The 18195-nt window shown below is 47.3% G+C and overlaps 1 protein-coding gene across 1 annotated transcript in view; it reads right to left on the bottom strand.

The window, feature by feature from the left end:
• Positions 1-18195, bottom strand: part of LOC138525384 (sulfotransferase 2B1-like) — a 226698-nt gene that overhangs the window by 101033 nt on the left and 107470 nt on the right. Inside the window, exon 2 of the mRNA XM_069635580.1 lies at positions 9017-9225. Coding sequence (XP_069491681.1) covers positions 9017-9225 — 209 coding nt within the window. The remainder of the gene's footprint in view (positions 1-9016; positions 9226-18195) is intronic.

Here is an 18195-nt window from a genome sequence, read left to right as displayed (position 1 = left end):
GAGCATGTGAGTAAACGTAAAAATGTATACACCTAAGATGGCCGCCATGGAAATGGTGGTTGCACTCCATGCAGAGCGGCTCTTCAATTTCCATAAGAGGTCATGGCTAGTGCCGAGCCGGGGCAAGCTGGTTAGGCAGTGTAAGGAAGAGAAAGTGAGGTGTCCTCATCCAGGCCAGGTAAGTGAGGGCCGTTGTAGAGCAAAAGAAGGAGGCTTTAAGACCGGGAGAGCAACAGTGCGGCCCAGCCAGATATGGATTGGGCGCAGGTGCAAGCGGAGCTGCGCAGACCCCAGGAGTGGATTGTATATTCTACAAGTTTACTATTGTGTGGCAAAATATGGGCATATTAATGAAGGTGTTCCCGGCTTGTATGGCGGTACAGGAATGTGGGAAATTAATAAATGAGAGTACTTACAGTGAAGAGAACGTCATGCTGTTGCTTGTGTACACTGCCTGGGAGCATTGCGTGATCACTGGGAATGGCTTTGAAGGTTGCTTCTAAAAAAGGGACAGCTGGCTTTGCCCCCTGTAAGTAGGCGTTTATCCCTTCGATTGCTATATTGAAATGCCTTTCATTTCCTTAATGTTGCCTACTCACAAAAGTGTTATCACCGTTTTTTTTCTTCCTTGCATTTGACAGTGTACTGTGTAAAACAGCAACACACATGCACATTTCATGCAAGTCGTATGTCTGCTGAATTGCATTTCACAGAGAGGATTTTTCTGCTGTTAACATTCCTACTTTATAAGTGAATCGTACTTGTTTTGCCTGGCAGGTTTCTATTAATATTTCTGTTTATTTCGAATGTTGCTTCATTATGTGCTTTGTAAGGACACTAATTAATTACGAGTATTCCTATTTACCTCTTGAAAGACAACTATGCCAAAAGCATTCTAAGGTGGTGTAAAATTGAAGGTGGATGAGAGAAGATGCAGTCTACTGATACATTTGACATTCTTGAACAAGAAAATCTGGGCTCAAATTCCAATGTCTTCACTTCACCAAATTATGTGATCCGGGGCAAATGACTAAACATGACTGTTCCTTTTTCTGGTAACTGCTAAAATTGAGAGAGTACTCACATAGGAATTGTTATGTTAAGTGTGCACTATACAAACAGCCTCACTCCTGCCTGGTTTAATAGGCTACAATGTTGGCCCATATATAATTAAGACAATTTATGGCAGTAAGCACAACACAGGCTGAATTGTCACTTTGCACACTTATGGCAACGCCACATGTGACCCGTGGCTCTTTCTCTGAAAGGACAAGCACATGATAGACTGCAACGTCTGGAGGGTATGGTACGATTCCCGAGGTCCGGGTCTCTAAGAGACAACAAACATACTTTAGTTAGGAGACCTAGGATCCAATCTCGGCTCAACCACATCATCAAAATGGTGTGATCCTGTTCAAAACACCTTTTTGAGTGGATTGTGTCCTCCGACGTATTCCACATCTATGACAGGTAATGTCCACAGCTGTGCTGCTTTGGAAATCTTTTCGGCAGAGGGCGTCCTGCATCGAGGGTCGATGTCACCGGATGTTATATATAGGATGCCCGGCACCCGTAGCCTTAGTTCCGTTTTTTCCACAACGTGTTTGCTTCAGAATCTCGGCGCGCTCTATTCTTCTCTGCGAATATGTCTTCGTCGGCTTCTACTACCCCGAAGTCGGGCTTTAAGAAGTGTCGGGACTGCAGGTCGAAGATGTCCATCACGGACCCGCACGACAGCTGCCTTTGGTGCCTCGGCGAAAGCCACGCCACCGACGACTGCGAGGAGTGTCAATCCCTGACGTCTAAGGCCTTGCGGGAACGTAAGAACAAATTGAAGGTAGGTAGGGTGACTAAGCCCCATAAGTCGAAGTCCGCTGGGCTTTTGACCGATGACTCGAGGGGCGACTCTCTGCGTCGGTGAACATCCAGGGGGTCTCGGTCTTGGAGGGGTTCCCGCCATTCCTCTGCCTCATTGAGGCATTCTAGGAAGCGCCGTCACTTGTCTTCTTCCCAGTCTTCGTCGGAGGAGGACTCCGCTAGACGGTTGACTTGTTCCACCAAGACTTCGTCGCCGGCCGAATGGGATTAATTTCGCCGGTAGATGTTGGCGATTTTCGAGTCGTAAGGCACAGTTCCGTCCGCGCCTTCGAAAGAAGCCGGAAAGGAACAGGCTCGGTCCACCAGGCGGTCGGCGCGATCATCGGGAGCCATCGAGGTCACGATCAGACAAGGGAGATCGCCATAGCCGTGCCAGGTCCAGGTCCCGGTCCTCGACACCTTCGAGACCGTCGGAACCTGTGAAGCCTTCGAGGAAGGCGTTGACGCCATCGGCGCTGTGTCCGTCGAGGTACACTCTCGGGGCTCTCAACATCGACGCCGATTCCCTTGGCGCCCTCAATGCCGTTTGTGGAGGATTTGCCTGAGGTGGAACCTCTGAGGAAGGCTCTCAGTAAGTCTGTTTTTGAGCCTTATTCGGTTCCTACTCCTAGATTGGAGTTTTTCTGACCTTTGCAAGATATTTTAGAGGTTGAGGAATTGTCTGATGAGGAGGTGGGTGTGCCTCCTGATGTCCCTGATGATCTTTTGTCTGGGCATAGTCAGATGGAGGAACTCCGTCAGTCATTGCATGGCGCTAGTGGTCTTGACACCTCTCCGGGGGTGGAGTTTGGTCGCCCTGAGCGTGGGGCACACGCAGATTCCTCCTATCAGCGTCTCATGTCAAGGGTGACTGAATGCTTGGGGTGATCTGCTCCACCGGTTGATTTTACTCGGGATGATTTGACCGACATCCTGGTTCAAGGTCCACCAACTGACCCGGTGTTGTCGTTTCACATGGCTTTACAAAGGAGGGTGGCGGCGGCTTGGACTGCTCCGGAGAGTCTACCGGCAGTTAGTAATTCACTTCTGAAAAAATACCGCCCATCCAGTGGTGACCCCTGCTACTGATCGACGCACCCTACTCTGGAGAGTTTGGTGGTGCAGGTGGCTACGGCCTCCTCAAAGCAGGCTGCGTACCCTACCATCCCTCCTGATAGGGACGATGAGCGCTTTGATGGTTGGGCAAAGAAGGTATTTTCGGCTGGGGGTATGGCACTGAAGGCTGTCAACTCCACTTGTGCCTTGGCGAGATTCACTCACACTCTGTGGAACTGTGTGTCTTTGGCGGCTGAGCATATTCCCGAAGGGGAGGAACGGAATGGTTTCCTAGCCCTTGTGCAAGATGGCAAGGATGCCATGTGCAAGGCCATTCAGTCGGGTTTGGACACGACAGACTGTGTCAGCTGGTCCATGGCTGCGAGCGCCGTGATACGCAGGTTTGCGTGGTTGCGGAAGTCGGGGTTTGCTCCTCATGTGCAATCCCGTCTTCTGAACATGCCCTTTGATGGTGTTCATCTGTTTGGCAGCAAGGCTGACGAGAGCCTTGAGACGTTGCAGACCTCCAAAGCTGCAGCAAAGTCTTTGAGCGCTGCAGTTCGTCAACCTCCGCCTTTTTTGTCCTAGGGGACAGCAATTGAGGGGAGGTTCCTTCCGGTGCTACTCTTTCTTTGGTAGATCGAGAGGAGCTGCCAGTCAAAAAGGCCACCGTAGGAGATCCAAAGGTGGAAAGCAAGGTACTCAGGGTGCCAAAGCTGCTTGGGCAGTTTCTTCTTTGCCCTTAGTCACTGCCGCGTCCGCTCAGTCATGAGGCCATGTCCCATGGTTTGCCGGTTGGGGGCAGACTTGCGCAGCATCTTGGAGAATAGTGGGCCATTGCTTCGGATGTGTGGGTTCTGGAGATCATAACTCACGGCTACTGCCTTCCCTTCCAGCAAAGGCCTGACGACAATCCACCGGGGAAGCTCTCTTTGAAGCATCCAGATCCGCTCCTTAAACAGGAAATCCTGTCCCTGATGGAGAAAGGCGTCATAGAACTGGTGCCTGTAGCGGAGAGGAAGAAGGGATGGTATTCCCCTTATTTTTTGATCCCGAAAAAAGACGGGGGATTGAGACCCATCATGGACTTGCGGTGATTGAACAAGCTCCTCAGGAAGGACAAGTTCAAGATGTTAACTCTTTCTCAAGTCCTCCAGGCCCTTCAACTTCAAGATTGGTTGGTGTCTCTAGACCTCAAGGATGCTTACTTTCATGTGCCGATACAGCCCAAGCATAGGAAGTACCTGGGGTTCGTGGTTGGCGACTCTCATTTTCAGTTCTGGGTCCTGCCGTTCGGATTGACCTCCGCCCGCGGGTCTTCACCAAGCTGATGGTGGTGGCAGCGTATCTCATGAAAGGGGGGGATTCACGTCTACCCCTACCTGGATGATTGGTTCATCAGGGCGCGCTCTCCCAAGCAAGCCCTGGATCATCTGTCTGTCTCCTGCAACTCTCTTCACAAGCTGGGCCTCTCCCTCAATTTAAACAAGTCGCATTTGACACCTACCCAGTGGCTCCAATACATTGGAGCAGTGCTCGACACATCCCTGGGGCCTCCCCAGGTGATGGCGCATCACATTCTGCAGATGGTGAACAAGTTCCAACATGCCCAGAGTCTCCCAGCGTTTGAATTCATGAGGTTGCTCGGCCTCATGGCTTCCTGCATTCTCCTGTTGCCAGAGCCCAGGCTGCGGATGAGATCCCTGCAGTGGGCTCTCAAGATGCAGTGGTCACAGTTCTCCCGCAGGATGTCGGATCCCGTTCAGATTACAATCTCGGTCGCCCAGGATCTTCTATGGTGGGCTGACGAAGACAATCTGATGAAGGGAGCACCATTTTGGCACCATGGCCGGAGGTGACGATCGTGACGGACGAATCCCTCATAGGTTGGGGCTCTCATGCCAACGAGTTGACAGCCAGTGGTCGTTGGTCTCCGTCGGAGTCCAGACTCCACAGCAATCTGTTAGAGCTGAAGGCCGTCAGGCTAGCCCTGAAGATTTTTCTGCCGTCTGTGCACGGGAAGAATGTCCTGATTATGATGGACAATACAGTGGCCATACACTACCTCAACAAAAAAGGGGGGGCAGGGTCACTCCCGTTGTGCAGGGAGCGATGGAGCTCTGGTTCTGGACCATCCAGCAGGAAGTTTTGATCTTGGCAGTTCATCTGGCCGGAGAGGAAAACGCGCCGGCGGACGCTCTGAGCAGGCAGAGCACGGTCTCTCACAAGTCGGAGCTGGCTCAGGAAGTTCTTTTGGAGATCTTCGCCCTTTTGGGAACCCCGCAAGTGGATCACTTCGCCACCAGTGTCAACCGGAAGTGCGAAAGATTCTGCTTGCGGGAGTTTCCTCCAAGAGGAGCCTTAGGGGACGAGTTCGTAGTGGAGTGGTCCTTCCCACTGCTGTACGCGTTTCCTCCAGTCCCCGTTATTCCACAAGTGTTGCGGAGGTTACGGAGGTTCGGTTCCCGGATGATCCTCATTACTCCGGCTTGAGCCAGGAGAGTGTGGTACCCGGACCTTCTAGACATGTCCATCTGCCCTCCGTGCCGTCTTCCCTACCGAGACGATCTGCTCTCACGGGAGGGGGTCAGGTTCTCCATCCAGAGGTCAAGTCTCTCAGCCTTCATGCTTGGTATCTGAAAGGTTCAGGTATAAGGATTGGGACCTCCCTGAAGACGTGATGGAGGTGTTGCTTTCGGCCAGAAAGCCAGCAACGAAATCCCTGTAGCGTTCCCATTGGAGAAAGTTCTGCAACTGGTGCAGGGTACAGAATGTGGATCATTTCCAATGTTTAATTCTTTTGGTTTTGTCTTTTTTGCTTTCTTTAGCCCACAAGGGCCTGCAAGTGGGTACCATTAAGGGTTACCAGGTGGCGCTGTCCATATTTAAGCGCTTGTCTGAGGAATGTTCTTATTTTAAGATCCCTTTGATTTCTCAGTTTCTAAAAGGGCTAGCTAATGTGTTTCCACCGTCGCCTTTCCAGGTGCCGGGATGGGATTTATGTTTGATTTTAAAGTTCCTAATGGGAGCTCCGTTTGAGCCGTTACATTCTTGTCCGTTGAGACTGTTGTCCTTTAAAACTGTGTTTTTAGTTGCGGTTACTTCCGCACGCAGAGTGAGTGAGTTGCAGGCACTTTCTGCCAAGCCACCCTTTACTGTTTTCCATGACGACAGAGTTGTCCTGCGGGTGCGGCCTTCTTTTCTTCCGACGGTTGTGTTGGAATTCCATATGAGCCAGAAGGTGATTCTTTCGGCGTTTTATCCTCCTCCACATCCTGGTAAGGAAGAGGAGAGGCTCCATAGGTTAGATCCTAGAAGAGCTTTGAGTTTCTAGCTCTCGCGGATGTCCCGGGGCAGAGTAGATGATCAGCTCTTTGTTGGTTATGCTGGAAGGCGTTTGGGTCAGGCTGTTTCCAAGCAGACCTAGTCCAGATGGATCATTTTGACCATCTCTGAGTGTTACCGTTTGGCGGGAAAGGACCCTCCAGTAGGATAATGGGCTCACTCTACTAGGGGTGTGGCTTCCTCCACTGCTCTACAGAGGGGCGTTCCTATTCGCAATAATTGCGAAGCAGCCACATGGGCCTCTGTCCATACCTTTGTGAGACACTATTCCTTGGACTACATCCATGGGCAGGATTTGGCCTTTGGTAAGGCAGTCCTTTATTCAGCCATTTGATTGAGCATTCTAAAATTCTATATTGTAAATTCTTTTCCCACCTCCATAAGTTGGTACTGCTTTGGGAGTCTGTCGTAGATGTGGAATACGTCGGAGGACACAATCCCCTCGAAGAACAAGTTACTTACCATGTCTGGTAACGTTCTTTCGATGGGATGTTCCTCCGATGTATTCCACATCGCCCTCCCAGCTTGCCCCTCTACTAGCTTACATTTCCGTAAGACTTTCTACAGTCATACTGGCAGGAGATTGGCGCCACACGCCAAACTATAACTGAGGCTACGGACGCCGTGTGTCCTATATATAACATACGGACGCCCTCTGCCGAAAAAATTTCCAGAGCAGCACAGCTGTGAACATTACCTGTCATAGATGTGGAATACATCGGAGGAACATCCCATCGAAAGAAGGTTACCAGACATGGTAAGTAACTTGTTCTCGCTGTGCCGAAGTCCAATTATTTGGTAAATTTAGCAGTGTATATAAGATGGATTACATTAGGAAGCAATTAATTAGGCCAACTCTGTACACCACAAACCTTTCACAATGCTTTTAAATACAACCACCCACATGTTTCACCCCTACTTAAAACACTGTCTGACCACCCTCCTCCCAACGTGCATGCAGTGGTGGTCTGGCCTACGTGGAATTCTGGAGATTTTCCCGAGGGCCTCTACCCCATGGGCCTCTTATGTGGGTCTCTGGCTTTCTGTTCCTCTTACCCTCTCTACCATGCACCCCACACCCTCCCTCCCATCATCCTCCAAATCTCTTTGAAGTAAAGAGTTGGTTATACAGGTTCAAGTATGTTATTCTTCACTGTTAGCAAATGTTCTATGCCAGTTTTTTGTTATATTTAACTACTTTTTTTATCCCTATGTAGGAACAAATGTGGTTTAAAATTGACATTTTGGTTCAATTTTTCGAAAAATATTTATCGGAGACCCCACCCCCCCACACCCTCCTCGAGCCCTACTTAACAGGGTTGGGCTTGCTCTCACATTGTAATATGGTGCCACTTTGAAAGGTCTTTCCAGGGCCATCTTTGGTTCCCAGTCCACCCCTGCCTACATGGTCTTTGTGGATCATGTTGCCGAGAAACAGGGCAGAAGGGCTGTTGGGTATTTTTGGAGGGGCCGGTTTTAGCTAAGTGACTATTTTTCTACAGATACTTTTATCTTTGTTACAAGAATCAAAAGGAATTTTACCCCAAGCTTTATCCGATTTTATTTATTATGTGTTTCCACAAATCTTTGCATGCAATACCCATAAATGTCTATGGGCCTCATCACGAGTTGGGTGGTAGCCCTTAAATGCGGCGGCAATGCTAATACCACTGCATTTAAGGGTTGGCCCAATCACGAGTTTGGCCCTGCCAGGATGCAGTCACCTCCAGCTAGGAGCCGGAGGTGAATACGCCGGTTGAGAGGGCTTTTTTCGGCACTATTAGCGCCAGCTCAATTTGCGCCGGGGTTGATAGCGCCCCTGAACCCCGTTGGATCCAATGGGGAATGGGGATTTACCACCTTACCGCTACACATGATCTGGCGATTACTGATTAGCGGTAACGCTATTTGCGTTGGCGGTATCCCAGCGCAATTACAGCCAGGTGTGTATGCCTATCCCTTGCACGTCCCAAAAAAAAAAAAAAATTGCTGCAACAAATCCCAAAAGACACGCTTTAAGAAGTGGTACACTTTCTTTTGGTGCCTGTGTCTGGTTTTTTATCTAAAGACCCTGTGTAGCATCCGTAGAAACGTACAACAAGGGTGTAGGTGGTCCATGGCTGAATACCTTATCAATTATTTGAGCTTCATTCTGCTTGAAAGATACTTTAAGTTCTGTGGAACAACACTGCCCCATTACAAGTTTGGAGGTAGCCAGGCCTGCAATACAGGCAGGCTACCTCCAAACTTGCGAAAAAATCTGGCACCCGCAAATGGGCAATTACCGGGTCATGCTGAGTTTGGCGGATCCGGTAATTGCCCATTTGCGGGTGCCGGTAATAAGGGACTCCCCCTAAGCCCCCCCATTCGGCCCCATAGGGCTGAATGGGAATGGGGAGCAAGGAGGCACCGTTCATAACGGTGCCGGTGCATCCACGAGTTGTACTTGCTGGTGCCGCATTGCCCGCCAGGTGTGACCTGGCGGGCAGAGCGAGACCCACGAACAGAACTCGTAGTATGGTGGTACGGTAGCAACGGTGCGGTAGGACTACCGGCGCCATTGTTGCTTTACCGCCATACTTATAATGAGGCCCCTTGACTAGCAGCATTTTGGTGCCACAGTGGTCCTGTAAATCCAAGCATTCTATAAAGAGAAGAAAAAGTAGCAAGTATCATTAGTGCCAGTTGTCTGTCAGTTGTAGAGCTCTGCGAGATCACCCCTGGACCTAGCAAGAGTCATTAAGAATGTGTTACACACCTTAGCTTGAGAGTTCTTCAAAGCTGGCTTCAAGATGTCATACTGGAGGTGAGTGGTGAGGAAGCGGGGTCCTCCACCGTCCCTCTGTATGTCCCGTAAATAAATCTGTTCCAGCCAGGGGGCCCGTTCCCAGTTTGGGATAGTCTTGGCCAGCAGATCGTCGCCTTTACTGTAGATCAGGGTCAGTATCTCCTGCATCCACGTGGTGCCTACAGGACAGAGCAGGAAGTGGCAGTAAGTATGTGACACCGTGAACATTTCTAACAGTCGCAGAGAAAGATTGGTTAGAATATATGGTTACAGTGGGAGATATAATGTGTGCAAGCAAATGTCCATCCATTATAGGGCTATGAGATGGTGCAGTGCACCATGTTGGAGGGTTACTTTAGGGCAGTTCGTTGTTGGCCAATGGGGCAAAATGACCTCAGCTCTGCAGGAGTTCAGGGTTGAGTCCTGGCTAAGCAGTCTGCTCAGCGCCACACTACTATTGAGCCAGCCATAAAAGTGAAACACACACAGCCCGACAAGTATACCGTCTTCGTTTATGTGGCAATGTGGGCCAAGGCCAGGCTATACTCCTCAGGAGGGGTGTGAGGTTATAGCGATAGCACCCAAACAACTTCAGAATGACGGTCCAAAATAACAGAATGTCCAATGAAGGTTCTAAAAGAATATAGACTTTCATTCAAACAAAATGCAAACAACTAATCATTAACCATCAATACAACTCACCCCTTTGAAAGAACATAGAGAATGCAGCAGACGTTTGTGAAAGGGCACCCTGGGTAGATGTGCAAGGGTGCTCTAGCACAATGTCACTATTCAAAGGACTTGTTTTGAAGAACAAGGTAGAGAACAGGGGCTTAAAAGTCACCATGGTCTCAAAAAGTGGACCGGGGGACAATGCCTCTTCAGAGTACCTTAAGGACTTGTCTTCGGATCTAAGCAGTACTGAGCAAGGTTTTTTGGTGTTGAGCCGGGAGTCTAGGAGCTTTCAGGATCAGGCTGGTGTTGAGTCTGGGAGCAGTGGCACCAGGTCCAATGATACAGGGCTTTTCGTCAATGCTGTGCATTTGCAGGTCAAAGCTGCTGGGGATCTCAGGCGATGTAAGGTCAGCGATGTTGGAAGCCTCAGTGGCTGCAGGTGCAGAGAAGCAGAGACTAGCAATTGGCATTGAGTGGGCTCAGCTGGCATAACACAGCATTGGGGTACTGCAGCTGTGTCAGCTAGAAGCTCAAAGAAGCGGTTGACCATGCACTGGTTTTGAATTGGGATGCTAGAAGACTCGGTGGGTCTCAGATGCAGAAATGGTGGAGCTTTGGCATTAAATGAACTTCGAGATGCGCAGGTGGTTGAGCATCAATGTTAAGGATGATTATAGTGGTTCTCTTACAGCAGCTTGGATGGCATCAAAGGTGCCCAACCAGAGTCAAGACTGTTCAGAGATGCAGGGAGAGCTAGGGGGGACTCCAGGACAAGGTGAGTCCATTGACCTGCACTCCCACTCTAGGGAGGTGGCTGGCACCTACAGGGAATGCTTCACCACCAGTGAACGGTGTTCTAGTTCCAGTGCAGCCAGCAGAGAGGTCTTGGGCCACAACCGTTCACCCCCAGAGTTCTCTGGGGATGATTAGGGAAGAGTGCGCTCCTCAGCCTTGGATGCCCTGTGTCTTCACCTCCCTGGCAGAGGACTTTGGGATAGACTGTATCCTTAAGAGAGTGAAATCGTCTTTTACTCGTGGACGTCCATTGATGAATCAATTAACAACTCTTTCTTATTAAGGGAAAATGGCAGGGGATTAGTCCAAAGCAAGCCTGCTGTAAGGGATCCAAACAGGGCTGTTATAACACGTGTTCCTTGCCTTCTTACATCACACCCACCAGAGTGCATTCCCTTTAGAAAATGCGGGTGGGGATAGGAAATAGTAGAGTGTGCTAAAATAACCCAAGGTGGCTACTCAATCTCTGCCCTTTTCCCAGGCCTGTTGACTTGAAAGGGACTGCAGTGGTCAGCATCCTGGCATGAGTGTGGCTTATCTATATCACTGCTGCCTTTTAAGCACAGGTTCCTTGGAGAACTCCTGGTGGAGGCTGTGTCCTGGAGGACGTGATTGCCCTTTCTGCATGTGGACCAAAGAGGAAGCATCCTGGCCGTTGCTCCACAGAGCAGCTGTGGCGCCAGTCAGACCACACACCAATACACCTCAGTCCTGTTATAGCTGGGCCCTGCTCTCAGAGCTGTATAATTGTGCTCTTAGTAGTCACCATGCCACAACCAGGCCTGGTCTATATTTACAGACTACTGTGCCACCAAACAAACTAATGCATACAATTATTAGATCTAGAAAAAGAGGTACAGAAGAGTAATACAAAACCTATGCCTACAAGAACATTGTGTTCCATCAGCAGTCAGGAATAGGCATGTGACCTGAAGCGTTCTTATTCCACCACAGGGCTGGTGCTGAGGGTGCCAGAGGGCTGGCTTAACAAAAGCACCTGTTTGCACTATAATTTATAGAGGGGGGTCTGATTATCACACCTGCTTTCAGAAACTGAATTTCCAGCATCATTCTATATCAATACAAATCAAAAAGGCTAGAATGTTCACACTTTTGCAGATGGTAATCTGTCACAGCCAACCAAGCTCAGGGGCTTTGTAATACTGCATAATTGCTGAGACGATAGAGTATCAATGCTGCATCAGTACTCAATTTATGGGCCAACATAGGTTTTGGACTGCATCTACCATGAAACTTCACTACAGACTACACTGGGAATGGCTAATGGGAGATGAAGTCTAAAACATCTGGAAGGCCAAAAGAAGTACCTTTATTGTTGGTGTGCTAAAAGCTGACATTTGGAGACACAAAGCCTAAATGAAAGGGGCGCAGAGAATGTGCCCATTTTATTTGTGCTATTTTTAGAAATGCACAGGTCACCTTATTCTCGGGTGACCTGCGCATTTCAGGAGGGGGTGGACAGTGGCTTAAAGATGCGGTGTTCAGCCCCTTCGCATACATTAGTGTCAGCTTCCAACACTAACATAGGACAGGCTCCCATCAACCACGTGGTTGCTGGGAGAGCATTTCATTGAGATAGGATGTTAAGGAGCATGTCTCGGTGGAATGGCGTTTGGGGGTTGGAAATGGTAGTGTATCACTTTTTACACCATGGCTGTCATACTTCAAAAACAAAAAAACAAATCATGGCAGGGTCATGCCACGATTTGCGCCTCGCACTGTGCCTCTTTTAAAAGGTGCAGGGGGATGACCGTCATTTATGCTCATTTTAAAGCGCATTCCATTTCTTTTACGTCTCTTGTCCCGGACCTTTGAACCGATGGCCAATTATCACCCGACAAACGTTGATGGGCAACACTAGTGATCTACTCAAGGAAACTGGAGCAGATTTCCTCAAAGCCCTCTCGGTGATGCTTGCTTCTATTGTAGATTCTTTGGACGTTTGCCAAGGCGATCATTTCCGTAGGCCATTGGTCTGATATGAGGAATGATTTCCTTCGATGCAGGCTCATTCGTTTCCCAACCAGCGCAGCCTTTCACAGCACCAGTGCCTCATGATATTTCAAGCTGGTGGTGTTAAAGCCATTATTTATGATGATTCTGGGGACCAAAGGAATATGTTTCTTTAGGATCAAGGCAACTTGATGACATTTGTCATCTGCCTGTAGGCCCTGTCTGGCCATCTTCACTGGGGTCCAGTACAGTGCCCTCAAAACCTGTTGCTGTATTAGAATCAAACGCAAATCTGAATCTTTTTGATTAGATTTTCAAGTTTATTTGCAACCATCATCCTGCGACATTGCTAGGTTGCATTCCCTCTCTTAGGCGTACCTGTTTTTTTTAACTTTTTCGGATAGTCCTCAGCAGCCATGCGCTTGTACATCAATACTGCACAGATCATTTCCTTTGCTCCAACTCTCAACTTACTCAGGAGGACTACTGGGGTCTCTCGCTCCATCTTCCTGGGGTGTCACAAATGAGGCCCCTAATCTTCACATTTCAGGAAATGACAGATTACGTATTATCGTAACTCAAGACGCCTCCTACACTCTGTAAATTGTAAATGTCACTTTCTTTTCAAACTTGTTTTGTTCTGAGGATTCCCTTTCATCGCCAAAATCCCCACTTTTATCGTTTTGCCATCCATTAGAAGATTCGGGCTGTTCCATATGAGTATGTCTGGCAGCCTGGGAAGATCAATCCACATTGTTTGAACTCTTCGCCTCAGCTGACACTTTGTGCATGCAACACAGCTCAGCTGCCTAACTATAGATCTCAAGTGATTCTGGATCAGGTGTGTGAAAAAGTTGTTCTAGCTTACTTTAAAGGAAGTATTTGGTCAATTGGACAGTAGAGACTCATAGGATACTGTGTAAAAAGTTTAACATTGAGTCCTCTATCTTGTGTTTTTATCATGCGTTTTTATGATCGTCTATTGAAGATAAGGGGGGTTACACCCTTGTGAGATATGAAATAATGAAATTTTGCCTGGTCTGTTTGTCATGCAATAATTTGATTTTAGTAAAAGATTTAATTTACTAAACCACCACTAATAAAAAATAAATTTTCTTCAACCCTGGCTCCTCAATTTTCACCCAGTTGGAAAGCATTCTCCCTCTTCTGTGAAGCAAACCTCAATTTGTTGAAGTATACATGGCATGTGCTGCATCCTGGCATTGGGAAAGCTGGAACTTCGCCTTCAGTTCAGTATTTGCAGTCTTAGCATTGGTCTCATGGTCCCTCCAAAAAAGATGTTTAAACGTTTCTACAGTTGTGCAAGTCATTGCATACTGTTAAGTTCCCACACACAAAAACACATATTGTGAGAGTCAATTTTATTGAGTGCATTTCCCACTAGAGTGACAAATGTAGAGAAACTGTCGCCTCTTAATGTGTCTTCTCAAGCAGCAGGTCTCAGTTCTGCAGCAGGATCTTATGTGTCTATGATGAAGACAATGCCCAAGTGTCTTACCCTCTTCCCATTTTAAGTTCCATTATTCAATGTCTTTGTGGCAGGGCATTCTCAACAAAAGTGATAGGCTAGATGTGCTTTGGCTTATCTTACAAGCAGACCTTTGTCCAAACATCCTAATGAAGCGAGGTGTGCAGGTATAGATTAGCTCGGAGAGCATAATATGAGCAGGAGGTCCCTTGCAGGCACCATAGATTTTGTATTCTTGACCATCCAACCGGATGCCATTTATGCACTCTTTAGTTTGTATTGCAATTAGTAGTTCCAGAGCTACAGTGATGGAGGAAGCTGACATTTCTGAAAGGATCTGTTTTTAAGCAGAATAAAGGGTCATGGGGGAATAGGCCCTTGGTCATTACTTACGTTGTTCAGCCATTGCCAAAGGAAGCCAAAATCGCACCAAAGGTCTTTGCATAGTTCATACTCAATAAGTCTGCCTGTTGTCAAATGCCCTCTCTGTGCACGAATGGAAAACTGCACACGTATCCTTGCAATACATCATTGCTTTGCGTGATGCCCAGCATTTGACATGTATTATTGTTGCTGTACCTGCCCCGGCTGAAGCTGTTTCGGACTCTGTGAACAAATGCCTTTATTACAATTGTTACTCTTGAGGGTCAGATCTTGGTCAGCATTTTGTAATCCATATTCAGCAGGTGTGCAACTGCCACATTGTGTTCTGGCTCTACAGTCTTTGGAAGAAGGGTGCTGATTGCCCTCATGAATTAAGTAGAGAATGTGTTGACTGGTGAGAAATCGAAATGTCGCACAGACGGTTCAACAACTCAACTTGGGAAGGCATGTAGAATTCATTGACGAAACTGTCGTGGCTTGGTGCCTTCTCTAGACGCATTGAACAGACGGCCTTATTAACGTCCGACAGAGAAATAGGTTGTTGCATAATCCCTTTATTTTCAGATGAAAGTTTTGTGGTGTCAAGGCCTACCAGGAACATTCCGATCTCTCAATTTCTTCTGTATGAGGATTTGTCATTTTAAATGAAGCTCCTTATAAGTGAAGTGGAGTCAAAGGGCTCTACTTGGCTTTAATTTCTCACCCAGTAGATGATTTTACTGTTAGCTGTTGTTGTGGAATATGGGAGTTTCCTACCTGTTCCTCCTCTCTCCCAAAGGTTTGGCAAACTCTGAAGAGGGTAGTCTCTGCCTTCTGGTCTTGAAATGGGAAGAGTTCAGTTGGTTTTTGGCCCTGATTACTTTTGAATTCAGAACCACATTCTTTGCATCTCTTTTCAGTTCCACTTGGAGAACTCTCATTTGAATTCCGAGGGCCACAAGTTCCTTTTCATTCTGTTTCCTTTTGTGACTAGAAAGGCTTGTGAGTGTAACTCTGATTGTTACTTTGATTCTTTTCCACATAGACCTGGTGCCCAGAAAACAGCCTACGATCTGTTTCCGGAAAATGACTGAATCAATTCTCACATATTCCACTAACTTGAAGTCCTTTAAGCAGAATTGACCTAACCTTCAGTGGTGATTTTTCTTCATATCAACTCCCAACAGAATGACTGTTTCTGTGTGTTACTGATTCAAGGGTCCATAGAGGACTTGAGACTTCAATGTGATTTTAGGAGAAAGGGTTTAACCAGTCCAAAACATAGAGGTTGGAGTAATGAGACCAAATGTGGATGTTTCTCCTCGTTAAAAGAGAGTGAGGTGCAAGAAGAAAAAAGCAGTGAAAGCCATGTTGTTCATAGAAATCAGTATTACTCTGTTAGGACCAGGGTCCTAAGTCCAATACCTGATCTATCTAGGTTCTTAGTCAGAGTGTACCTTTCCTGAAAGATTGTATGTAAAGTCGCACACCATTCTCTGTGGTCTGGGTGTCCAGAAAGTCTGTTACCTTTGCTTGCACACATTGGAACTCATGGACAATGGCTGCTTGACTTTTAGATGACAGTTGATTTCTTCCCCTTATGTCTGGGGTTGATGGTCAGGCTACATAATTATATGACCCCCAGCCAAGGGCCATATCAGGGGTCCACCACAGACTCCCCGCCTAGCTGATAGAGCGAGTGAGTCCTCAGAGTGGATTCCTAGGCCCCTCATTGGTTTAGGGTTCACTGCCAGTTCTCTCAGCCCCGCTTTCTCCTGTTGAGTGAGATGGGAACTCATGTGGATGCCTGGGTCTCTGGAAAACCCTGAGCACTCTCTTTGTCACTGATTCACACCAAAGCAAATGTAGCTACTGGTTCTTAAGTTGGACTTGACTCGCCCACCCGACTCTGGAATACAGCTCCTGGATAGCTATAAGTCTTCTTTCTCCCTATTGGTTCCTTTTTGCCAGTCTTATCTATTACCTTTGAGAGCGTGCAAGGCCCACCAGAATCCGGACTATGGCTCCTGGCTAGCCTGTCTCTCTCTTTCTAGTTTTCAGTATTAACTGCATCTTTAAACTCTGTCCATACCAGTCTGTTGGTACAGGTTCACGGTGCCTTTATCTTTTCTTGCCATTTTCCTTCACAGTTGTTGTGCTTTGGCACACTTCTTGGTCTCTGCTCCAGTGAGTTTGACCTGAGAGATGTCAACAGACTGGAGTTTGTATCTGTCTGTTGCTGTTTCCTTCAATCAGAGGTCTCACCCTTGGATCACTTCTCATAACCATGTGTTTGGTCCAGAGGCATCACAGTGGCTTCAGGGAAGGATCCACTATATGTACAAAGAAGGGCAGAGCCGTGGGCAGGGCCCTTCTTCCTACAAGGAGTGCCCCCGCCCCCGTAAAATCTTTCAACAGATCGAGCAGGTGATCTCCACCCTTTATCATGGAACTCAAAGTAACATTTTAACCTACCACCCATCAATGCCCACACACAAACCTCTCCCAGCTGCTGCACCTCCCATATTATACAAAATGCCCTTGAAGCCATAACAGCTGCATCCCGGCACCAAAAAAACTCCTCCATAGGAGCATTCATTCACTGTGAAAAACGCAATTGATAACCCATGCTCTGGGCATAGACACCTTCCCATACCTGTTGGCCATTTCTGAGACATGGTCAAACAACTCACCAGCGACTAATATTGGTAACTGTGAGAAAGGCATGGTGCTCAGAGTTAGACACAGACACAAGGATACACGGTTTGAAAACATTTATTAAAAATAATGGGGTTTGAAAAATGCCTAATTTGCCCTATTCCTCAATAGGTGTCGTCTCGACCATAAAAATAAATAAAGAAAGAATAGTCCAAAAGTCTGTCAAAATTAAAGAAACTGTCTGTGTCAAACCTTTGCTTGCCCTCACTCTCTTACTTAACAATGTGTGGGGTTTCCAATAAAGTATGTGTCTCAAAAGAATATTGGGATGACCAAGGAACTTCTTCTTAACTCCCCTCCCCAAGTTTAAGTCACTGGGGATCTTCAAAAGTTCAGTTCATCCCAAACAGTTCACAGAAAGGCAGTTCATTAGTTTTCTTATCCAGCACACTGTATGTACCTCTCTCAGGCTTCCCTCACTGGATAAATCAGTTACGTTTTAACACTGTTCTCCTACCTAGGCTTCCCTTGCCTGTTTCACTGCTCCTCAATGTAACACAGTTCTGTTTTAACAATGTTCTCTTTCTCAGGCGTCCCTTGCCTGTTCCCATGCTCTCTAGCACAACACAGTTCTGTTTTAACAACATTCTTGGGTCGATCTTTCAGGCCCTACTCACCAGAACTTAAATCCTCTTTATTTGTTACTTTCACTTCTTTAGCAATTCATATTACAACATAGCATCATCTTCATATACAGGGTTCTCTTCCCCAGTCTTCCTCCTTTCACCATGCGACTCATGTCGAAGACTTTCGAAACAACATAGACGTACTCATTCCTATGCCTGGCCACTGTGACACTGTTACATTCTGGATATTGTATTTCGTTTTCTTTATCAATCTGAACTGAAGCATGCTTCTGCACCACAACAGGTTGCACTTGCTTGTCAGTTCAATTACACATTCAATTCTACTTCATCTGATGCCGCCTCCCTCAATATTCTTTTCAGTAGCCGTTCCCGCCAGCTTTCACTTCCATTAATTTTGCTTAACTTGCTTTTCAGTGATAGTTTGGTTAGCTTTTACATATCACAGAGACTTTCGACAGTGCAGTATTTCACGTGACCACTCTGTTACTTTGTTTCATCACAGTTCAAACAATCGCAGCTTTCTTTAACGTGTCTTGCTTCTTACGCGT

Source organism: Ambystoma mexicanum, chromosome 1q, assembly GCF_040938575.1.
Source record: "Ambystoma mexicanum isolate Mex_15411 chromosome 1q, UKY_AmexF1_1, whole genome shotgun sequence".
Lineage (NCBI taxonomy): Eukaryota > Metazoa > Chordata > Amphibia > Caudata > Ambystomatidae > Ambystoma > Ambystoma mexicanum.
The sequence above is the reverse complement of the archived record's forward strand: the minus strand, read 5'-3'. Positions and strand labels throughout refer to the sequence as shown.